This window comes from Ictidomys tridecemlineatus, chromosome 2, assembly GCF_052094955.1.
Source record: "Ictidomys tridecemlineatus isolate mIctTri1 chromosome 2, mIctTri1.hap1, whole genome shotgun sequence".
Lineage (NCBI taxonomy): Eukaryota > Metazoa > Chordata > Mammalia > Rodentia > Sciuridae > Ictidomys > Ictidomys tridecemlineatus.
The window spans coordinates 203689125-203711681 of record NC_135478.1 but is presented as its reverse complement, the minus strand read 5'-3'; the positions used below and the strand labels follow the sequence as shown (position 1 = coordinate 203711681).

At 35.8% G+C, this 22557-nt stretch overlaps 1 protein-coding gene across 8 annotated transcripts; it reads left to right on the top strand.

Annotated features, from left to right (window-relative positions):
• The first annotated feature begins 11659 nt into the window (after positions 1-11659).
• Steap1 (STEAP family member 1) lies at positions 11660-22128 on the top strand. Of its 8 annotated transcripts, XM_078040452.1 has the most exons (8): positions 11669-11814; positions 13285-13356; positions 14757-14810; positions 15258-15345; positions 15891-16002; positions 18147-18659; positions 19607-19771; positions 21773-22128. In XM_078040452.1, exons 5-8 carry the CDS (start codon positions 15922-15924, stop codon positions 22028-22030), a joined length of 1017 nt encoding a protein of 338 aa, XP_077896578.1. In that variant the 5' UTR covers positions 11669-11814; positions 13285-13356; positions 14757-14810; positions 15258-15345; positions 15891-15921; the 3' UTR covers positions 22031-22128. The 8 variants fall into 8 exon arrangements, with proteins under 8 accessions (XP_005334745.1, XP_077896578.1, XP_077896577.1 ...); XM_078040451.1 differs by lacking the exon at positions 13285-13356; XM_078040453.1 differs by lacking the exon at positions 15258-15345.
• The last annotated feature ends 429 nt before the right edge of the window (positions 22129-22557 follow it).

Genomic DNA, 22557 nt, shown 5'->3' with positions numbered 1-22557 from the left:
TTCATCTGCTCCTGGGATTTTCTTTATTGGGAGCCTTTTTATTACTCTTTCTTTTCTCACTAAAAGTTATTGGTCTGTTTAGGTTCCCTGTGTCCTCTTGATTCAATTTTGGCATATCATACTTGTCCAGAAATGTACCCATTTCTTCTAGGTTTTCCAATTTATTGGAATATAAGTTTTCAAAATAGTCCCTAATGACCCACTAGATTTCTGTAATGTTTGTGCTGATTTATTATTTTTCACCTCTAATTTTATTAATTTGGTTCTTCTCTCTTTTTCTTTTGGTTAGTTTGGCTAAGGACTTATTATTTCTTTTTTTTTTTTTTAATGAACCAACTCTTCATTTCATTGATCCTTTTTTCATTTTTGTTTTTGTTGTATTTTCCAGTTCATTGATTTCTAGCTCTGATCTTAATTATTTCCTTTCTTATACTAGTTTTGGAATTGGTTTGTTCTTCTTTTTCAAGGGCCTTGATATGTATCATCAGGTTTTTTATTTGGAATTTTTCTGATTTTCTTACGTAGGCACTGAGAGCTATAAACTTTCTTCTAAGAACTGCCTTCATAGTGTCCCAGAGGTTCTAGTATGTTATAGCACTATTCTCATTTGAGCCTAAGAATTTTGTAATTTGTGCCTTGATTTCTTCTATCACCTATTCAGTATTCAAAAATGTACTGTTCAATCTCCATGTGTGTTTATAATTTCTGTAGGGCTTTGTTTTTTCAATTTTTAATTTCCTTCCATTATGATCTGATAAGATGTAAATAATTATATCAATTTTTTCATATTTGCTAAAAGTTTTTTGTGTCCTAAAATGTGGTCTATTTTGGAGAAGGTTTCATGAGCCACTGAGATTAGCTGTTGTTGGGTGGAATATTCTATAGATGTCCATTAAGTCTATTTGATTTATAATATTTTTCAGGTCTAATAGTTGAGAGTTTTGTTGAAATCACCCATTATTATTGCATTGGGGTCTATCTGAGGCTTCAATTTGAGTAGTGTCTCTTTTATGTACTCCCATTTGAAGCATAAATATGTAATATCATTATGTATTCTTTTTGGATTGTTCTTTTTATGAGTGTGAAGTGACCTTCTTTGTCTCTTCTGACTCACTTTGGTTTGAAGTCTGCTTTGTCAGATATGAGAGTAACTGCCCATGCTTGTTTTCAGGCTGTGTTTATATCAATTTCCATCCTTTTAGTGACTCTATTTGCCTGTAAGGTATGTCCCTTGATAAACAACAACTATCCATATAGTTAGGTCTTGGTTTTTAATTCATTCTGCCAGCCCATATTTTTTAATTGGAGAGTTGAGATCATTTACATTCAATGTTAATATAGTGAGATGTTTATTAATTCCTGCCATTTTTATTTATTGTTAATGTTTAAATTGTCCTGTTTCCCATTTGCTTAGTTACCCTTCAAATGAGATTTGTTCATTGGTGAGCTCTAGAGTGTGTTTTTTATTTCTTCTGTGTGGAGTATTTCCATGAGTAAGTTCTATAGAGCCCATCTATACTTTCTGCTTATCTTGAAAGGTTTATTATTTCTTCTTTGATTTTGAAAGATAGCTTTGCTGGCTATAGCAATCTTGGTTGACAGTTGTTTTCTTTTAGGGCTTAGAATACATCATTCCAAGCCCTCTGGGCTTTTAGAGTTTGTTCTGAGAAGTGATTCTGATTGACTTGCCTCTGAATGTGACCTGTCATTTTTCTCTTGAGTCTTGTGTGAAATTCTGTCCTTTTTCTGTATGTTAGGCATTTTAATTTTAATGTGTCATGGAGAGGTTCTTTTTTGATTCTGTCTATTTAGGATTCTGAATGTTCCTGTATCTGAACGTTCACCTCATTCTCAAGGTTTGGAAATTTTTCTGTTATTATTTCTCTAAGGATGTTATTCATTCCAATAGCCTGCATCTCACAACCATCCTCAAATTCAATGATTCTAAAATTTAGTCATTTCATGTTGTCCCAGAATTCTTGTATATTCTGATCATGGTCACTTATTTTATAATGATGTCTGTATGTTCAAAGCTGGAAACTTGGTCTTCTAGCTCTGAGATTTTGCCTTCAGCATGGTCTACTTTATTAGAGAGACTTTCAACTGAATAGTTATTTGAGGTATTGTGTCTTTCATTTCTAAGATTTTTGTTTAGTTCTTTTTCAATATTTATTAAATTTCTCATTTATATCCTGTACTGACTTCATAAATTCATTCAATTGTTTTTCTGTGTTCTCTTGAAATTCATTGGTCATTTTTATAATCATTCTTCTGAATTTCTTATCTGATAAGAAATATTCACTTTCATCTTTGGGGTTAGTTGCTGGTGAATTATGAATTTTAGGTGTTGTGTTACCCTGTTCTGTCCTAATTCTTGTATTCCTGGTAGGTTTTGCCCATCTGTTGAGAGAGACTTCTCTTCCACTCTCTTCTAGTCTTCACTTGCCAATGTGTCCTAGAATGATCTATGTTGAGAGCCCCTATGATGTGATATCCATAGTCTTTCCACTAATTCTGTTTTTGCTGTAGCTTTGGGGTGTCTATGAGTGGGACCTGAGGGCCCAAACGAGAAAAATGCACTCCCAGGATGTGGCTGCTGCAGAGTTCAATGAGGGGAGCTCTGCTGGGCAGGGCTAGGTCTAATCAGGTCTCAGGAGCTTTGTTCTAGGCTCCTGAAGTCTAGATCTCAGAAGCCTCCCGTGACTACTCATGGAGCAGGACACTCAACCCTCCATACACGCTGGTGCCCATGAACATAGCCTTCTCAGGCTCAGTTCCTGAGTGTATTCACATCTACCTGTTCAGATTTCTGACCCACTTCGGTCACATGAGCTACCAGATTCAAAGGAGAAGTAAATTGGGCTCCTCTACACTTTTTCTAAATATATTTTTAGTTGTAGATAAACACAATACCTTTACTTTATGTTTATGTGGTGCTGAGGATCGAACCCAGTGCCTCACATGTGTGAGGCAGTACTCTACGACTAAGCTACAATCTCAGCTCCTCCCCTGAGATTTTCTGACTTGAATTCCCTTGGGTACAATCTTTTCTGGGCCTGTTTCACTCCCATTCTGCTAGGTACACCCTAGGCCACACTGCAGGTGCTTTTCAGGACAGTATGGCAGTATTTGCTACCTTCTCCCCTCTTCATAGCAGCAGCAGCAGTGTGGCCATCTCAAGATGGCTCTTTCCAGTCGAGAAATACAGTGCACTTTTCAAACATCACTTCATGAATCAACTAAGTTTAGGCTGCTCTTCTGATCTCAGGTTTTCGGCACCAAATCTGTCCATTGTGTTTCTGTGTTCTCACTCCCTCTGTGGTGAGCCAGCACTGCTACAACCAGCTCAGTTCCAATGTACTCTTTCTTCTTTGTTTTCCCAAATTTCTGAGTCTCTAAGACACTCTGACTGTCTAATATTGAATTTGATGAAAGCTCACCTCTCTCAGAAGCAGTACTTCAGTTGCTTGACCTGAGCCACAGAACAACTAGGAATGCAACCCTCCTATAATCCACCATTTTGAAGCCATAACCTTGTGGATTATTTAACCACATTCTAGGCAGATTAACTCTATCCTTATTTTCTCTTTCTGTTCTGCAGTTTCCACATTTCATTCAATAAACTTGTACTTTTATAATTGGAAAATATAATAAATGTGATTTCTTTCAAAACTAGTATTAGTACATTTCCAATTTTATTCTTGACTCATTTTGATGTGTGTATATGATAATGAAACATAAGTTATCTTTCTTCAAAAATTTTACTTGAATGGTGAAATGAACAATAGAAACAATGAACTGTATAAAATATACAAAAATGGACCAAGAAAATGGTGGAGCTACTCTATATCTGGAACTACAAATGAAAATTTTTAGTGTAATTTTTAAAGAAAGTTGACGACCTCTAAATCTTGAGAACCCATTTATTGGGCTGCCCTTTGCTAGTTTTTGTCCAATAGCCACATATATAAAAGACGGATGCTGGTATACCACATAAGTATGATTTTTCTCTAAGGAAGTCTCTGAAAGCATAACTCCACCGAAAATATATGAGCTCATAAAATCAAGTTACTGCTATTCTTATTTGGGAGCTTACTGAGAAATAAGTCTCTATAAGGTTATAACATAAGTAAAGATAATAGAAAGCATCTTGAAGAGATCTCACACAAAAGCAGTATTTCTCTCATAATGGGGGGAATCACATTACATGTAGCCTTTCTCAGAAGAGATGTATTGAATGCACCATGAACTTGAGGATACTATGCCAAGGAGAAGTACGTCTCCATGTAAGTTGTCCTTTTGATTTAATGTTATAATACCTGGCCCTCCCTCAATTCCATATGGCATTGTATTTCAACAACTCAAGGCTCTTAAGCGAGCTCATATAATACAGACAAACACTATCTTGTTCTCATAGTTACAAATATCCTGATTAACATAAAGTAATGTGATAGTGGTAAACATTACCAGAATCAAAATCAGGGTTCTACACCTGGAGCTGTCACTAGCTGACCTTAATCCCAGAACCTGCTTCTCTCCTTTAACACAGTTAATTTAGATGATCTCTAAGTCTACTTGAAATTCTATGACTTTTTGTCTGGATAAATAGTCCTTTCTTAATTGGATGGAACTCAAGGCCCCCCCCCTCCTCTGCCCCTCATTCTCTCAGTACTCATGGTCTTCCATCTTCCTTCATTCCTCATTGCCCTTTCCTTCCTCTTTCGGCCAGTTCCTTCATTCAACACTACCGTCCACTATTCTCCAATAATAACAGCATCCATTGAACTCTATGTGCCAAATACTGTGCTGAGCACTTTATTATTTCATCCAGTCCTGACAACCACCTTATGAAACAGGTAGAATTACTTTCTCACTTTACAGGTCATAAGCCTGAAATATGAAAAGAATGCTTTTCCTTCACCCTACCCATGTCTTCAATATGCTAATGTGTACAATAGAACAATCACTAAACTCATTAAATGAATGAAGTCCATGGCCATAGCTGCAAGAACAAATGGATCAAGTGAAGGGTCTCACAATGTCTCAGCTAACTGCTTCTGTTTATGATTCTTAAACCAATCCCTTAATTAATACCTGAGGTTTAAGTGTGCCTGTTAAAGCTGCTTACAGAAGAGAATATTTCTAACTACCTCCCTGCGATTACCTGCATATATACAGGGTGTTATATGTGTACCTTGATCAAAGACAGCCTTGGTTTGTCTTTGATACAGTTCAGATACCAAAAGCATATACTTTGGTCACAATGACTTTCATCTTTCAATCAATTGGCTACTAACTGCTTTTGCTTGTATTTTAAACTCACATAAATATTGCAAAAATTAAAGGAACTATGACAAGCACTATAATGCTGTTGTAAAAAGAAAAATGGCTCTGTTTCCTTGAGCAGGATACTTATCCTCTCTAAGCCTCAATTTCTGCGTTTGGAAAATGATGGAAGTACCTATTTTCAGGGGATTTTATAAGGATTACATAAGATAACTTGTGTGAAATGCTAGAAATTGTAAGCCTTCATTAAATAAAAGAAATAGATGTAAGTATAAATGATAAAGGATAATTATTAGGTAAATACACATGCATATACACATAAGCTAACAAAGATAGTAAACAGATAAACATGCATGTGGAAGTGAACCTAAACACAGAGCCTAATGCTCATTCTAAACATGGAATATACTTAAATACCATGATACCAATCCAACCACAAAGAATGCCATCTTTCTCTCTTTCCAATAAATTCAATTCGAGAAGGTCCAGTAAAATAATGTAAGCTGAAAGCGGCTGCACCAGAAGCCAGAGTAAGTAGATTCTTACTGCAAAAGTCTCTGGAGCCACCTTGTGGCCACATAGCACAGCTCCACCCCTCCACCGCCCCCACCACCACCAAATCAAACACCATGAAAACAGTGAAGCCTTTGCTTTCCAAAGGGGTGGGGGGGGCTCTGATACTTGATGAGATTAGTGGTTTCCTTCACTGGTAATTGAAAGAACATTATCCCATCTCAGATGAAAATAACCTACAAAGTTTATTCGTTGTCCCAAGCCTATTTGTGTTCATTGAATTAACTCAGCTAACCAGTCTGTAGCTCACAGTGGGTTCTTCAGGATTCTACAGCCACAGATCCATGACAGACAGACATGTTACACAACTGATTAGAACCTGGTCAGAAAAGAGCTATATAGAGATGTGTACAAAAGAAGTAGGCAGAAAGGATAGCTTTTGAGGAAGCTCACATCAATTAAAAAAAAAAAAAAAAAAACAGAAGTGAGGATGGCCCATAATGAAGGCTGAATAGGAGAAACAAATTCAATAAAAATTTTTTAACTCATTACTGTGAGTCATATCCTCTGCTAAGATCTAAAGATATAAAGATGGTGACCTTGAAATGCTCACCTAGGAGAAATCTTCAGGAAGTACTAAAAAATCACAACCAGTTGTCAGCCCATGCACACAGTAGGCCTACAGGAAGAAAGAACCCTGTTGTGTCTAGGAAGCTAACTCCTGGATATAAATATGTTTTGGGACCAAGTGAAATTTTAATCCTTATATACCACTTCTGGTTTGGGAGTGAAAAACAAAATCATTCTTTTTCTTCTTCCCAGTGAGGTTGGGGTGGGGCGGGGCGGGGCGGGGTGGGGGGCTACTCTTCAGCAGCTAAGTTCAAAACATCTTCTCCACCATCATGCATTCCCTAACCTGATAAATTCCAAATTATTGCATCATTATTTCAGCAAAGTTTAGGCACCTCAGTCCTTATTTTATTGCCTGATGCTTGGTTTTAACTGATTCTCCATTTTTTTCCCAATGACCTAAATTATTCATGTATCTTGCCTCCTCATTTCACCCAAATAAATGCTATATATTTTAAAGATAAAAACAAGTCCTCAATATTTACAGTTTCAAGGTACATTCTTTCCATCTCAGTCATCTGGTCTTGAGGCCCATCAGTCCCAAGCTTGTTGTACTTCACCACTCCCCACAGTTATGTACATCTCAACCTATGTCTGTTCTCTCTCCCAATCTCAAGAAAGGGGTGTTCCTGTTTCAAAGATAATCTTCCCACCATGTTCTTAATTTCATCTTTGTTCTCTAGTACCTAACTTTATCAATTATTCTCTTTTTCTTTCTTTACCTAGGCTCCTTCCTCTTGGTCTATAAGGAGAATCTAATCTCTTTCACCCTTAAAAGGCTGTACGTTAGCTGCTGCCCCAAATATCTTCTTTCTGTCTTATCCCCCTGCCCCATTATTGGAATCCCTTAGTCATAGTCTTCACTCTTTTCTTCCCCAACACTTTCTTGGTTCATTGCAATCTGACATCCTTTCTCAGTAATTTTTCTCATATAGTTAACACAGTGATCTTCAACGTTGAATCCAACAGATTCTATTTTATTTCCTATCTTATTTGATCTTTTACTCGTGCTTGACACTGCTGACTACTTGCTCCTCCTTGAAATTCTTCCCAAGGTACACTTCCTCCAATAAGTAAGCATCAGCTCCTCACTGTGTACTATGCTCCATACTTAGCATGAAAAGACACATGGAAAGAAATGGCCCCTTCCCCTCAGCAAAGAAAGCTGAGTACAAGTTAAGGGAAATACAGAAAAAACAAATTCTCCTATCCAACCTTTCTGCATTTCCCTTTCCTTATAACAAAGGTCTTTCTAATTTTTGATCACACATTCCATCCATGCATTCATTCTTGATATATTATATATATATATATATATATATATATATATATATATATATATATATACACACATACACACATATACACTATCATCAGCCAATATTTCAAGACACTGAGATGAGATCTGTCATTAGCTAGGCTGGATATAAACTCACATTTCAAATAGAATATTGGATGTCTTCCAAAGAACAAATTAAAATGAAGCTGATAAAGAGATTAAGTTTGGAGTAAGAAAAATGTCAGCTCTGTCACTTTCTTTTTGTTTGTGGTTTTGTTATGGATATTTTTCTTCAAACTATAATTTATTTGCAGGAATCTTTTCAGAAACTGTTTAAGTGGAACTTATCTTACAGGATTTAGCACAATATAGTGTATATAAAAGGCACTTAATTAATGTGCACTAGGAATTGGATATTTTCTATGCTAAGAAAATGATAAAACATGTTTCAGGACCTCAGGAAGACTAAAACCGAAGTGTTACAAGAAACCAAAAAAGCTGCTGAGATTTGTTCTGGATCACTGTGCACAAATGTTCCACTTTTAAGAATATAATAACTCTGGACAAGCAGAAATGCATGGAAATAGACTTAATGCCACCTAAAGCAGAATAAATCCTCATGGATTATTATTATGAGTAATTCACCAAAAATAAGAGAAAGAAAGTATAAATATGCCTTAATTCCCTTAGTATTGGTTCTCATTGATAATACCTAACTATTAATATTGGTTTTGTTTGATGGAATCTATTTCTTTTTAATTAAAAAGATCAGATTCTACGGTGGCAAGGGAACCCATGATGGAACTATACAGTGTTCCCACTGACTGTTCCTCATGTCCTGGTGTTCCTGGAGGGCCACCAGGAAGACCACATGAGGAAATCTTTTCATGAGGATGTCATGCACAGAACACCTAAGTGTTTGTTTTAGTCAGCTTGTCCTTGCTGTCACCAAAATACCTGACAAAAACAACTTAGAGGAGAAAAAGTTTATTTGCGCTCATGGTTTCAGAGGTTCAGTCCCTGGTTGGCCAGGTCCATCACTCTGGGTCCAAGTTAAGGCAAGGCACCATGGAATAAAGACATGGCAGGGAAAGCTGCTCCCTCGTGGTCCTGGAGAAAGCAGAGAGAGGGAGGGAAAAGCCAGGAGGATGAGTAGGAGAAATAAATAAAATAATCCCCAAGGGTAACTCCCAGCCAACTGCCTTTCTAGCAGCGCTCTCCACCTGCCCACAGTTACCACCCAGTTTGTTCATTCAAATTGGTGAATGAGAAATAAAAGACCCTGAGTTGGGGAGAAATAGATGGAACAATTTTAATACCTCCAGTCTCGAGGGTAGCCTTCTCTGCACACCAAAACACTTTGACACACAGACATTGGGGATCAACTAACCACATTCTTTGAAGTTTACTCTACCAGTAGACCCTGAACTAGTGAAGAGAATGTATCCTATGAGGATAGTAGAATCAGAAATGGAATTGTTTCTTCTCATCTTAAAAGGAATGTCTGTCTATTCTTACAGAGTAAGAGGTAGAAGAGGTAGATTTGAAAAAAGTATTGATCACTGTTAAAATTACTGTCCCTGTATGAGTTAGATTTCCAAAGGAGAAAACCAAATACAGCTCATGCCATCCACTACAATTTACTGCCTATTGCTCATTGCAATTATTCTTTATTTATTTTTAACAAGTATTAATTGTACATATTAATGGGGTGCAGTGTGGAATTTCAACACATGCATACAATGGGCACTAATCAAGTCCAACCTCTCTTTACCCACCTTCCCTTCTTCCCTTCATTATAATTATTTTTAATAATATGATATTTTTTATTTTATCTTTCACCCATAATACTCCATTTACTTCTATACAGCAGTTTCATCAAGTTCTAAGATCAGTTTGCTTATTGATCAGGTGAAAGCTTAGATTCTAAATTATTACATTTTCTCTATAATCTGTTGAAGTCACTACAGGTAGTTTAGTGTTTGACCTCAAATAACACTGAAGGGTACTTTTGTTAATAGGCTTTAGTTTAAGATTATTACAAAATATTCTGAATGATCTAAATTTGTTTGTAACTCACAATTCAATTCACCACTTTAAATCCTCTAGTCTTATGAGTCACAGTGAAACCAGCAATCTGCTATTTGCAATAGCTTAGCATTGTTTTCCACAAGCCACACTGGTTTTAAAAGGTATACGTGAAAGAAGCTGACTCAGAACATTTGACACGCTTCTCCAATACACATGCATATTTATCTACTTCATCTCGTACTCAAATCACAGGTCATATGTATGAAAAAAACTGCAAAAACTTTATATATGACAATAACTTCTGACAACTCAATAAAAGTTCTTTAGTACCATGTTGTTTTTTTTATAGTTCCATTGTGTAGCTTATCTACAAACTAATTAGTACACAACTTCAGATTTTCAATGGCTTCACTCTGTACACCACACTAAAATATTTGGCAAAAAAAAAAAGACATTCACAGGTAAAATTTAAATAAAACTACTAAAAGTCTAATTATAATACAAAATATTAGGCTTGATTTTAAATGGTTTAGTTAGAAGAGTGATTTTAAGTGAAGCTTGCTAAAATTAGCCAACTTGCATTACTAAAGTAATAACTTCTTTGTCCTCTTCATATGGAAAATAGATTTTGAAAAACAGAATGATTTTGTTCTACCAAATCATAAGGAATGAAAGAATATTACTTTATCTGGAAATTTAAGACTGATTATTTTCAAAACTTAAATAATGCTCAGACTTAGCAGTTTGCCTTGTTTCTCTGTAGTCCATGCTAGAAGCACAATTTCATGAACACATACACATTCTCTCTCTCCCTCTCCTTCTCTCTCTCTCTCTCTCTCTCTCTCTCTCTCTCTCTCTCTCTCTCTCTCTCTCTCTCTCCCCTAAAACTTCAATTATTTTTAAGCTCCACTAAAAATAAAAAGTGTAAGATTCTACATCAACCACAAGATGTCAGTCCATGGTAATCTTCACAAAGCTGTGAGATTACCAGAGGAAAGTGAATGATTACAAAAAATATACATACAGCATTCAAACATGAACAGGCCTTGGTGCTCTAGCTATGAGTCAAGGATAACCACGGAAAAAGCGGTTGAGCGTTTATTTGCTTTTGCACTTTCTAATCAGACTAGTTCTGGGAATGTAGTACATCAAATTCCCAGATGTTGCAATTCGGGTCTCAGACACTACTGCGTCGGGTTCCAACTCAAAGGAATAAATCTGAAGTTCATGATCTCTTTTTCCAAGCCTTTAAATATTGATAACAACTTTGTTTTAGGTATGGGTTATTTGATTGAGTTGGAATGTGGGAAGCTGCGTTGAATAGCGGAGGTAAAGAAAAGAAGGAGTAAATGCGGTATTCGTTTTTTGTTTGTTTTTAGCTGAGGAGCAGAGTTTGCAAAGTTTAGGGTAAAAGAATGGGGCAATTCAGGGAGTGAGTCACTCTTAAATCCGGATTGGGATTCCTCAATTGTAAATAATAACCAGACCACAAAGAAACTTGTTGATTTTTAAATCAGCTAATTTGTGGATGGGTTTATAAGATTTAAAGCAATCCTTCTCAAAATCTGGGAATGCTTGGTATCATCTGAGAGCTGCAGAATTTCAGGCCCCTTCCCAGAACTACTGAACTGGAAACTGAATGGATTCCAGCAGCAGGTTTTTTTCTAGGCTTTCTCTAGAAAACCCGTGGTAACTTTACCAGTTTGGAAAACTTGGTGATTGTGATGCACCTCGAAGTCTGAGAACCACTGCTCCAAAGGATGCACGAATGTGCGTTGTTGGGGTAGGGGTTAGGGAGGGGTGTAAGCGCCGGGAGAAGATCTCCTGCAGAGGGACGAATTATTTGAAAGGAAACTGGGAGGGGCCAGGTTGCAACTTGGGGACCGGGGATCTGAGCAGGAGCCCCGCAGATACGGGCGCCAGCAGGCGGCGCTGGTGGCGCAGTTGGCGAGGGGGCGGGGTCAGCCCGGGGCGAGCAGCTTAGGGAACTGGGCTCAGAGTCGCCGGGCCGGCACCTCCAGCACCCACGGCGGCCGGACTTGCCAGACTCACCGTCAGGTCCCAAAGAAGAGCTGGTGAGTCCTTCGAATCGGCCTTGCTGGCCGCTTGCTCCCTGCGCCCGCGCGCCCCCCGCGAAGCCCGCCCCCAGCCCCGGGAGTGGTTAAGGGTCGCCCGCCCGCCGCGGTCCGGGCGCAGTTGGCTGCTTACCTCGCTCCACCCCACCGCAGAGCACACCGCGCGCTTGTACCCGGGCCAGGGGTGGGAGCCGGGGAATCACTGGAGGCCTTTTCACCGGATGGCTTATGAAGTGAGTCCTCAGGTTGGGTTCTGATGGCAAGTTTTCCAACTTGGTAAAGTTCCCACCGGTTTGCACTGCATTGATGAATGGTTGGTACCTGATACTTAAAATTGGGCAACTTCGGCTTCAGGTTTCCTAGTAACAGCAAGTTTTTATTAGGTTCTTTGGTCCGACTCTCTCAGGATCTGGGTGTGGTTCAGATTCCCTTCAAAACAGTCCATCAAGGTGTTTAAACGTGTCGCTCTAGTCAAATCTACTGAAGGGGGCTTATAGACATAGAATCTACATACACTTCCAAATTCCTTACTCTGTTTTTTTTGTTGTTGTTGTTTTTTTTTTTTTTTTTTGAAGAAAAAAAAATCCTAATTGTATCCTGACTTTTAATAAATGGCCATTCATTTAGCATGAATGTTAAATAGGGGAGGGGGCCCAATGCTTTTTAAAAACCAAAAAAAAAACGATGCAGTGAAGAAAACTACCTTCCCTTCACATAGTTAAATGTCCTGAAGCAAGTGTGCACTTGAAAGGATAGAAGGTTGGAAATGCAAGGCAACCCACAATGTGTTCCAGTCTTTGGGTTTCTTGATATTCTAAATTCTTGGCCATAAACATGAGTTTGTTGGGCTGTGTCAATATTTAGCAGGAACACCAGGCCTGCTATCCCAGTACAGCAAAACAGAACAGTCTCATCAGAAATAGAGAAATTGCTAAATTTCTCTATTTTAGAGAAAATTAGAGAAATTTCTAAATTTCATTTAGAAATTGCTTCACTTTTTAATAGGAAGAAAATTAGAGAATGTTGGGTCAAGTTCTGGAGTTCCTAACATCTTCACACTGCTGTTTCCTGTTAGGTTTGTTTGCTTGTTTTATAAAAAGGAAAATTTGCTGTAGAACCTCAATTATATATTTAGTTAATGTCTGTTGGAAACCAATATGTTTTGACTGATAATTTATTTTCCTGGTTTCTGAGCACAAAGTGTACTGTGGTTCCCACAGTCAACTCTCTCTCTCTCTCTCTCTCTCTCTCTCTCTCTCTCTCTCTCTCTCTCTCTCTCTCTCTCATGGCCATGGACTTTTTCTTGGCTTTGCTCTTCAGCATGATCTCCCTCCAGAGCCACTCTGACTTTGCACTTGGAATCTTAAAGTGGCCCTCTGTCAGCAAACACTGCCAACTTGCTAGATGTCCCAGGACTCTGTTTCCCTTCCAATGCCACCATCTTTCCATAAAACTTTTTCTTTTTTTTAGGATACAGCATACTACCATGAAGTTACTTGTTGAAATGGTTGCCTTTTCTCCTGGATTTCAAGATGTTTAAGGGTAGAGGCTTTAGCTCATTTAACTTTATGTTCCCACTGTCTGACATCATTCCTTCCGCTATAGTTAATGACTATTGAATAAACATGTGTTTATATGTTATCTTTAACTCTGAAACTCCAAGTTAAAATAGCCTTTAAACATGGCAAATAATTCCTTGTATTTGATTATAGATGGTATTCTGCTTCTAGATACCATTCCAAATTACTCTATTTGCAATGTTGGTTAAATCACCAAATAAAGTGAAATAATACTTCCTGACAATAGAATGTACACTTTTTCAGGGTGGCACAAAGCCTTATTTCTCTTTTTCCTCATTAGTATCTATATAGAATCATGTTGGTAAATAGTTGGTAATTGGCATATGCTTTTACCCAGAATTCGTTCAAAAACCAGTGATCAACACTCAACTCAAACCAACTCCAGCCAAAAAGGGAATGTATTGACTGTGTAGTTGAGATATTCAAGATCTAATCTCAGGGACTATAGTACTCAAAATATGCCACTAGAACTCTCCTGTTTCTTTTCTACTTCTCTATGTTGTATTTCTCCTATTAAAATAAAGACATCTTCCTCCTTACAGCATGGGGGCAGGAAAGCATGGTAGTTCTGTAGCATCCCAACTTTGGGTAAGCTCATTTCTATGGCCAAAGCCTGGGTGTTACTATAACTGACAACCTCCTGACACAATATTGGAGATAAAAAGGGCATATCTTCAAATAAAGAAAATATTTTACATCAGGAAAAAAAATGGAAAGAGAATGTGCACAACCAAAACAACAATTACAAGTTATATATCCCTTATCTAATTTCCTTAGGATAAGAAATATTTTTAATTTTTTGGAATATATACATGTATACAATGATATATCTTGGGGATAGGACCCAAGTCTAAATACAAAATTCATATGCACCTGTTTCATATGCACCTGTACACATAGCCCAAAGGTAACTTTATACAATGTTTTTAATGCACTGGTAGATTTGACTGCAACCTGCAACAGGAAGTCAGATATGGAATTTTCCACTTGTAGCATGAGATCAGTGCTCAAGAAGTTTTGGATTTTCGGATTAGGGATCCTCAATCTGTATCCTCATCATGAATGTTCTGAAATTCCAAGATTAATAATATCAGGAAACTGTCCCAGGAGCTCCTCAACAAAGAAAACATTGGCATTATGTAAAAGTGTCTCCTTTTTATTCTTTGTAAAGATCTAACCCTTAAAAGTTGGAGAATGTTTTTAAGTATTTTAAAGTATTTCTAGAAATAACTTTGCACCTAATAAAGTTTTACAGATGTTCTATAAGCACTAAGAACATACTAAAAATGTAGATGATCTAAAAACACTGGGAAACAGAATGTTTTCCATCAACCGTTGTATTATCTAATCTGTTTTTCATAGAGTATGAACTGAAGATGTATTTGTCTGGAAATAAATTTGGAACTAATAAAAACAGTGAGTAATATTACAACATCATGTTTGTCTTCCTTAAAAAGTGTTACACCAAGCCTGGATGAGGATCTGTGAAAGTGGCTATGGAAAAGATTTCCTTATCGGGTAAAAAAAAAAAATTAAAAAATGGCAAAATATCTTCCAAAGGGTTGACTAGTTACTGCAGGCATGTCAATGATCGAACACAACTCAACACCTCCACTGGAAATATACTAGAAATTCCTGTCTTACCAACAAAGCCTGGCCCATTACTCTGGTGGGAAAAAGAAATGACGCTTTGAAAATAACAATTTTAGTCTTTTACTCCATTAATCAGGGCTTGCCTTACTAACAGTATCTGTTCTGTTCCTTATATGAAACTCAGAAACATTTCCCCATAAAAATCAATTGATTTTTATGTCAGAAGTCCAGTGTCAATACTGAAAGTCTATTAACATATGATTCTGCCAGGTGCAGTGTCCCACACCTGTAATCCCAGTGGCTCCGGAGGCTGAGGCAGGAGGATCTCAAGTTCAAAGCCAGCCTCGGCAACAGCAAGGTGCTAAGCAACTCAATGAGACCATGTCTCTCAATAAAACACAAAAAAGCGCTGGGGATGTGGCTCAGTGGTTGAGTGCCCCTGAGTTCAATCCCCAGTACTGCCCTCCCAAAAACTTCACATAATCCTGAAGTATAATTTTATATCATCTACCTCTGTCTCTCATTGATAACAGTGTTATTCTAAAAAATAAATGCATTTCTAATTTTGTTGACCCTTGAGGAGAGTTGGCTTTCCTCTCAATGAGAACCTGGAGTTAAACTTCTAAAGGTAAAAGGTTGGGACACTTTGTATTCCATGTAGACATTGGCAGTTCCTGCACAAAAACTAATTACTACTTACTGAAGAACAGTGATTACTCCTGACATGAATGCACTAGTCTGAGACTCTTCAAATCTGTAAATCAGTCACTTTCTGAATTGTAATTGAAAGTAATTTGCTTTTCTAATATTTAAGTGAGTAAATCCTCCATATCATCCCATCAAACATTAACATCATAAATACAATAGACTTGAAAAGATTACTTATTTTTTTATTTTTTCTAGGTGGCTGAAACCATACTATTTTATAGACTTCATGGACACCAGAAAAGATACCACAAACCAAGAACTTTGGAAAACGAAGCCTAGGAAAAATCTAGAAGATGATGATTTTTTGGTAAAATAATAAAAATGGGGTTTAATAATTAAAATCTTTAAACCTAATTCAAATGCCATTCTGTATCTCCTGGTGTTGCGAAAGTGATTTTCATCCTAGTCTGCTGATATGGGCACTGGGTTCCTGTCACTAATACTGTGATGGTAAAGGGCAGTGTGGTACATATGAGAGAAATAGTATCTTGACTGATATTCAGGGACTGAGCTGAATAACCTTCAAGAAGTCACTGAAAATTTTGGGCATTGGTTTATCTATAAAGTGAAAAGGTTAGAGCCAGATATGGTGGCACATACCTACCTGTAAATCCCAGTAATTCAGAGGCTGAGGCAGGAAGATTGCAAGTTCAAATCCAGCCTCAGCAACTTAGTAAGGCCCTAAGCAATTTAACAAGATCCTGTCTCAAAATAAAAAATAAAAAGGGCTGGGGTTGTTGCTCAGTGGTTCAGCACCCCTGGTTTCATTCCTTGATACCAAAACAAAAAAGTGAAAGAAAGAGTTGAATGAGATAATCCCTAAGTTCCTTCCAATTCTAACAGTCTATAAAAGAAACATTAAAAAAAAAATTTAAGTAGAATGCCATATAACATAATTTTGTAAGCAAACATTTTTCTCACAGACACTGTGGCAGCTTACTAAGAGGTCACCAAGTAAATCGATGATTCATTGTTCAACCAAAAAAAATCACTTTTGGATAAGAATCCCTTGTCCCACTTTTGGTCAACCACAGGATTAAATGTTTCTTATTATAATATTTGGCTTAAAAAGAGGCAGAAAATTTTAGTTCCAAACTCTTACCTTTCTGAATTGTTTCAAGTATAGTTTTTAACAGAAATTATTTATCTTATCTTAATCACATAAAATGAAAAAAATAATTAAGAAATTATAAACACATATCCTATAAAAGTAACTGTGTACATAAAACAAAATCATTTCCCTTTTCAAGTTGTTTTCCTTGCTGTTCCATAATTCTTTACTCTTAACCAGAGAATTGATCTCAGTTAATTATACTTAGTCTGTATTAACATGAAGAAATGACAGAAGCTGTAGCCTTTCTAGATGGAGTAATTAGAATAAGCATTGGATGTAACAGTGATTTATTACACAAAGTAAAATTCAAATGGTAAAAGGGATCATTTTTTAAACACTGAAAATTATAGAGAACCATGTGAATTAGAGTTACTCTGCATAAAATGAGATGAACAAGATAATCACTAACATCATTTAAAGCATTAAAATGTTCTGGTTCCATATAGAGAGCTATAAAAGTGAATAATAGCATTGAGTGAGAAGCAAATTTATTCATAATAATAGCACAATATGAAACACTGATATTAAATCTCATTTTGAGCTTTTTAAAATTTTTCTGTGTATCAGTTGGAGAAATGACAAATTATTCAATATAATCTTCTTTTGAATTGTTGACTACCTAGAAATTCAACTGGATCAAGACTAACTTTCTCAGGAAATACATCATCTCTGTGGGATTTAACTAGTTATATATAGCCTTTGTTTTACCTTCTGATAGTATATATGTCTATCAATACTTAATCAAATGAGTTTTTTTAAAAATAAACTATATAAAGCAAGACTACATGATGGAAATTATGGATTTTTATCCATAATTTATCCAGAATAGCCATGACCATGTTATTCCTGATCCTTCATGTTTTGAATTAATGAATAATTCACTCTTCAGTACATTACCAAGAGTTACCTAGGAACCAATAAAATATTTGCAAAACAAACACGACTATTACAATTTATAAGTTTATTATTTTACCAGAGATTATTGTGATTTTAAAAACTGTTTTTCAATTTTGACTTCTCTGTTGCCATATTCCATTATTTCACATCTTCAAAATAGACACAAGGGCCTATGCTTTTGTGGAGGTATTGGAAGTATGTGTTTCTTTTTTCTTAAAAACAAATGAATAACAGAAATGAATGGAGAATTTCAAAGTAGCCAAGTAGACCTTTAGTCAGTTACATAAACTATGCTATCTTTATCTGACCAATATCCAAAGCAAGATTCTCAATGCCCTTATTCACGGAGAAGCACAATGACTGGGCCATAATTAATTAGATTAAGGAAAATTTAACTGTTTTGTTCAATTTTAAGATATATCTTTTCTCTTTTTTTGTAGACTAAGGACACTGGAGAGACCAGCATGCTAAAAAGACCTGTGCTTTTGCATTTGCAGCAAACAGCCCATGTTGATGAATTTGATTGCCCCTCAGAACTTCAGCACAAACAGGAACTCTTTCCAAAATGGCGTCTGCCAATTAAAATAGCTGCTATTATATCATCTCTGACCTTTCTTTACACTCTCCTGAGGGAAATAATTCATCCTTTAGTTACTGACCATCAACAGTATTTTTATAGGATTCCAATCCTGGTCATTAACAAAGTCTTGCCAGTGGTTTCCATCACCCTCTTGGCACTGGTTTATTTGCCAGGCGTGATAGCAGCAATTGTACAACTTCGCAATGGAACGAAGTATAAGAAGTTCCCACCTTGGCTAGATAGGTGGATGTTAACAAGAAAGCAGTTTGGGCTTCTCAGTTTCTTTTTTGCTGTTCTACATGCAATTTATAGTCTGTCTTATCCAATGAGGCGATCCTACAGATACAAGTTGCTAAAATGGGCATACCAACAGGTAGGATAAAGATGTCGGCAGTATTACTAAACTAAAAAGTCTAATTCAATTAACAAATTAATCTCTTCTCATTGTAATATCAATACCCCAAGCCCCCATTGAAACCCTGGATTGAGAAAGTTATCTAATTTTTTTTTAATTTTATTATAGTCACATTAGGGCTTAGTTGTATAATTTTATATTAAGAAATGTTCTTTAAGCTGAAAATAAAGTACAACTTTAATAATATTAAAAAAATATTTTGTTGCCGGGAAGGGTGGTGCATGCCTGTAATCCCAACAACTCAGGATGCTAAGGCAGAAGGATCACAAATTCAAGGCCAGCCTCAGCAATTTTGTGAGACCCTAAGCAATTTAGTGAGACCCTGTCTCAAAATAAAAAATTTTAAAAAGGACCAGGATGTGGCTTAGTGGTTAAGGGCCTCTGGCATCTGTTCTCAATCCCTGGTAATAAATATATATATGTATGGAGATATATATATATATATATATATATATATATACATACACACTATATATATACTAAATATACGTATATATTTATATGTATATATAAATATATGTATCAAATAATATATAATATACATTAATGTGTGTGTTTATTTATTTATTTATTTATTTATTTAATGGACAGGGCCACATTTCAATCCTCTAACACCCTCACAAGACTATTTTTTAATGCTGATTGTTCTTCTGTTTGCAATACCACATTACATTGACTACAATTCCATATAAGTAGACCACTAAATAATTATTAGATAATTAAAATGTATTATATAAATATTATATTAATATAAAGAAAGAGCTCTGAATTACTCTTAAAGGAATGTAAAAAAAAAACAGTTACAAATTGTGTAGGCTCATTTTAGACAAAGCATGTATAAGAGATTCACAGGTGAGAAATGAGTGTGGTTTCCGTATTTTCTTTCCTCTTTTACCTTCTGGTAGGTCAAACAAAATAAAGAAGATGCCTGGATTGAGCACGATGTTTGGAGAATGGAGATTTATGTATCTCTGGGAATTGTGGGACTTGCAATACTGACTTTGTTGGCTGTGACATCTATTCCATCTGTGAGCGACTCTTTGACATGGAGAGAATTCCGTTATATTCAGGTAAATGATTTAAAGTAACTCTAGTCCCTCTTCAGAGAGGCCAACTTTTTGTGCTTCTAATATTAAATATTTGACCGTAGCCCATAAAGAATAACAAATGCCTTCCAATATAAATATCCCACATTTGTTCCAGTTAATAATGTGTTCTCTTGTTTTTTCTCTATTGCTTCTAAATAGAATGCATTTTATAGACATAAATAAAAGGCATCACTAAAAGAAAAATACTCTAACATTTGAAACTTGTTATATTTGCTACCCACCTAATAACTATAATGTGATATTCTAGGAATATCCTTGGTTAATAGTTCCTACAAATTAAAAAATTCTTTTACCCATCCCCTGACTTGAGTCATGCCTTTTAAATTGCACAGTTTTATACTATCTAGGGTGAAAAATCTCTCATTGAAAACAAAGACTTTTATTAACCAAAGGTATTCAATATCTCATTTTAAGACCTGCTTTTCCCCAAGTTACATTTTTGATAGTTTACTCCTTTGAAGTTTCTAAATACTCCTGGGACTCAAAAACTATCTTAGATTTACTTAAATTTATCTCCTAGTGGAAGATTACACTTAAGAAGATCATTGTGCCAGACTTCAGAAGGGGGCCCATATCTGTAAAATTCAAAGGACTAAATTTAATTCCATCATGAGCACTGCCAAAATTGTTTTAATTACATAGCCTTAACTTTCATGGGTGGACATCTTTTGAAATTTCCACAAAGTCAGACATTCCCCACTATCCTTTCTACATATCTGCACATCATATCCAACAAACATATCTAATTAAGCTGGGAAATATCTCTGCATCTGAATTATTCTAATGTGGTTTAGAGATGATACCGCATTCTCTAAGCAAAGTGTTTTCCAAACGTGTATGTTCAGCTTGGAAGCCATTGGAGTTCTCTGTTCCTCAGGAAATGTTTGCCTGCCACACATGAGCTGAGCATAATTTTTCAGATTTAATTAGAGATTCAAACACTGCATCTTAGCAACTGAGTTCATTCCACTGTAGATACAATACCCAGATTATAATAAGTATACTGTACACATTTGGTAAGATTAATCTGCAACCAAATATGTGTATTTTTCAATGACTAATCTAGTAACTTTTCATTCAGAATTACACTATGATTTACCTAAGAGATTCATATCTGAAAATATAAACTTAATTGTATTTATTGGGGTTCAAGAGTACAGTAATTGTGAGTTAGATTCATTCTGGCAGACTCATGACCATTTCCAGTAAAGTGAATAGAAATCAAAAGTCACCTAGAAGAGCTATTGTGAGAATGCCATAAAATTATATACATGAGCAACTATTTGTAAGTACCTAATCTGTATGATGTTAGAGTATTCCAAAGAAAGCTCAAATTTTTCTTTACATCTCTAGATTTTGCTGAAACATTGAAATAATTACAAGTATTTTCCCATTTCATCTGAATGTTTAATTTTTTTGAAATACATATTCATTCACTTTAGTATTCATTTACCAAAATCAGAGTGAATCACATTAGTTGTGTTCACAGTTTAATAAGATCATTGAAGTCAAGCTGATATTTGCAGTAATCTTTGGTCAACCTAACTTTATTGAATACCTAAAATGTGCACTTCATGTTGACTTTGCAGTGACCTTGTGATAAATAAGAGTCAGTTCCATGCATAAGACAAAGCATGATAAAATAAACATCATAAAAGAGATGAACAAAATGGTAGAGAAAGAAAAGATAGAAGTATTGATCACCTGAGACTAAAAGGAAGACTGTGAATTTTCTCAGTTTAGCCTGGAGATGAGAACATTACCCAAAAAGTGAGGTGATAAGGGGGAATATGTAAAATGCGTAGAAATATGTGAATGGACATTGTTGAGAAATGTGTTAGGAAAACACTAATAAACAAATGGAAGGTTTCCCAAGCAACAGAACAGATTCAGATGAAATAGGATGGAACAAACTCTTATTAAGCCAAAATTCACTAAGGTAATTTTGTTTTTCTTTTACAGAGCAAACTAGGAATTGTTTCACTTCTACTTGGTACAATACATGCATTGATTTTTGCCTGGAATAAATGGGTAGATATAAAACAATTTGTATGGTATACACCTCCAACTTTTATGATAGCTGTTTTTCTCCCAATCGTTGTCCTGATATGTAAAACTGTACTATTCCTGCCATGCTTAAGGAAGAAGATACTGAAAATTAGACGTGGTTGGGAAGACGTCACCAAAATTAACAAAACTGAGATGTCCTCTCAGTTGTAGAATTACTGTTTACACACATTTTTGTTCAACGTTAACATGTTTTATCATAAACATTTCAAATTTGTATTTGTTAATAAAATGACCACTTGAAGATCCTACTTTATCTCTCTGTTTATGGGTGATGAGTTTGAAATTTGTGTATTTTCTTTCACATTTGATTCAAAGCAAAACAACATTTTTAATACTGATCTTTAGCATATTTTCTGTTGATAAAACTAAGCATAACAAAAACAATCACATCTAATTTGTCAGAGTATATAACACTATAAGTGATGAAAGGCCTTAAAATACCAGTCTTTTATACATACCAAACATGTATCATAAGTAATGAAAAATATGCCATCTGACTCTACAATACAAGTATATTCAGCACTTATGATTATTGTTTTTTTATTCTCTATAAAAATTTATTGTGTTTATTATTATTATTTTAATTGTACATGTTTGGGTACAGTGTGATACTGCACCATATCACACAGTGTATGATGATCAAAGCAGGGTAGTTAGCAATTCCATCTCCTTAAATT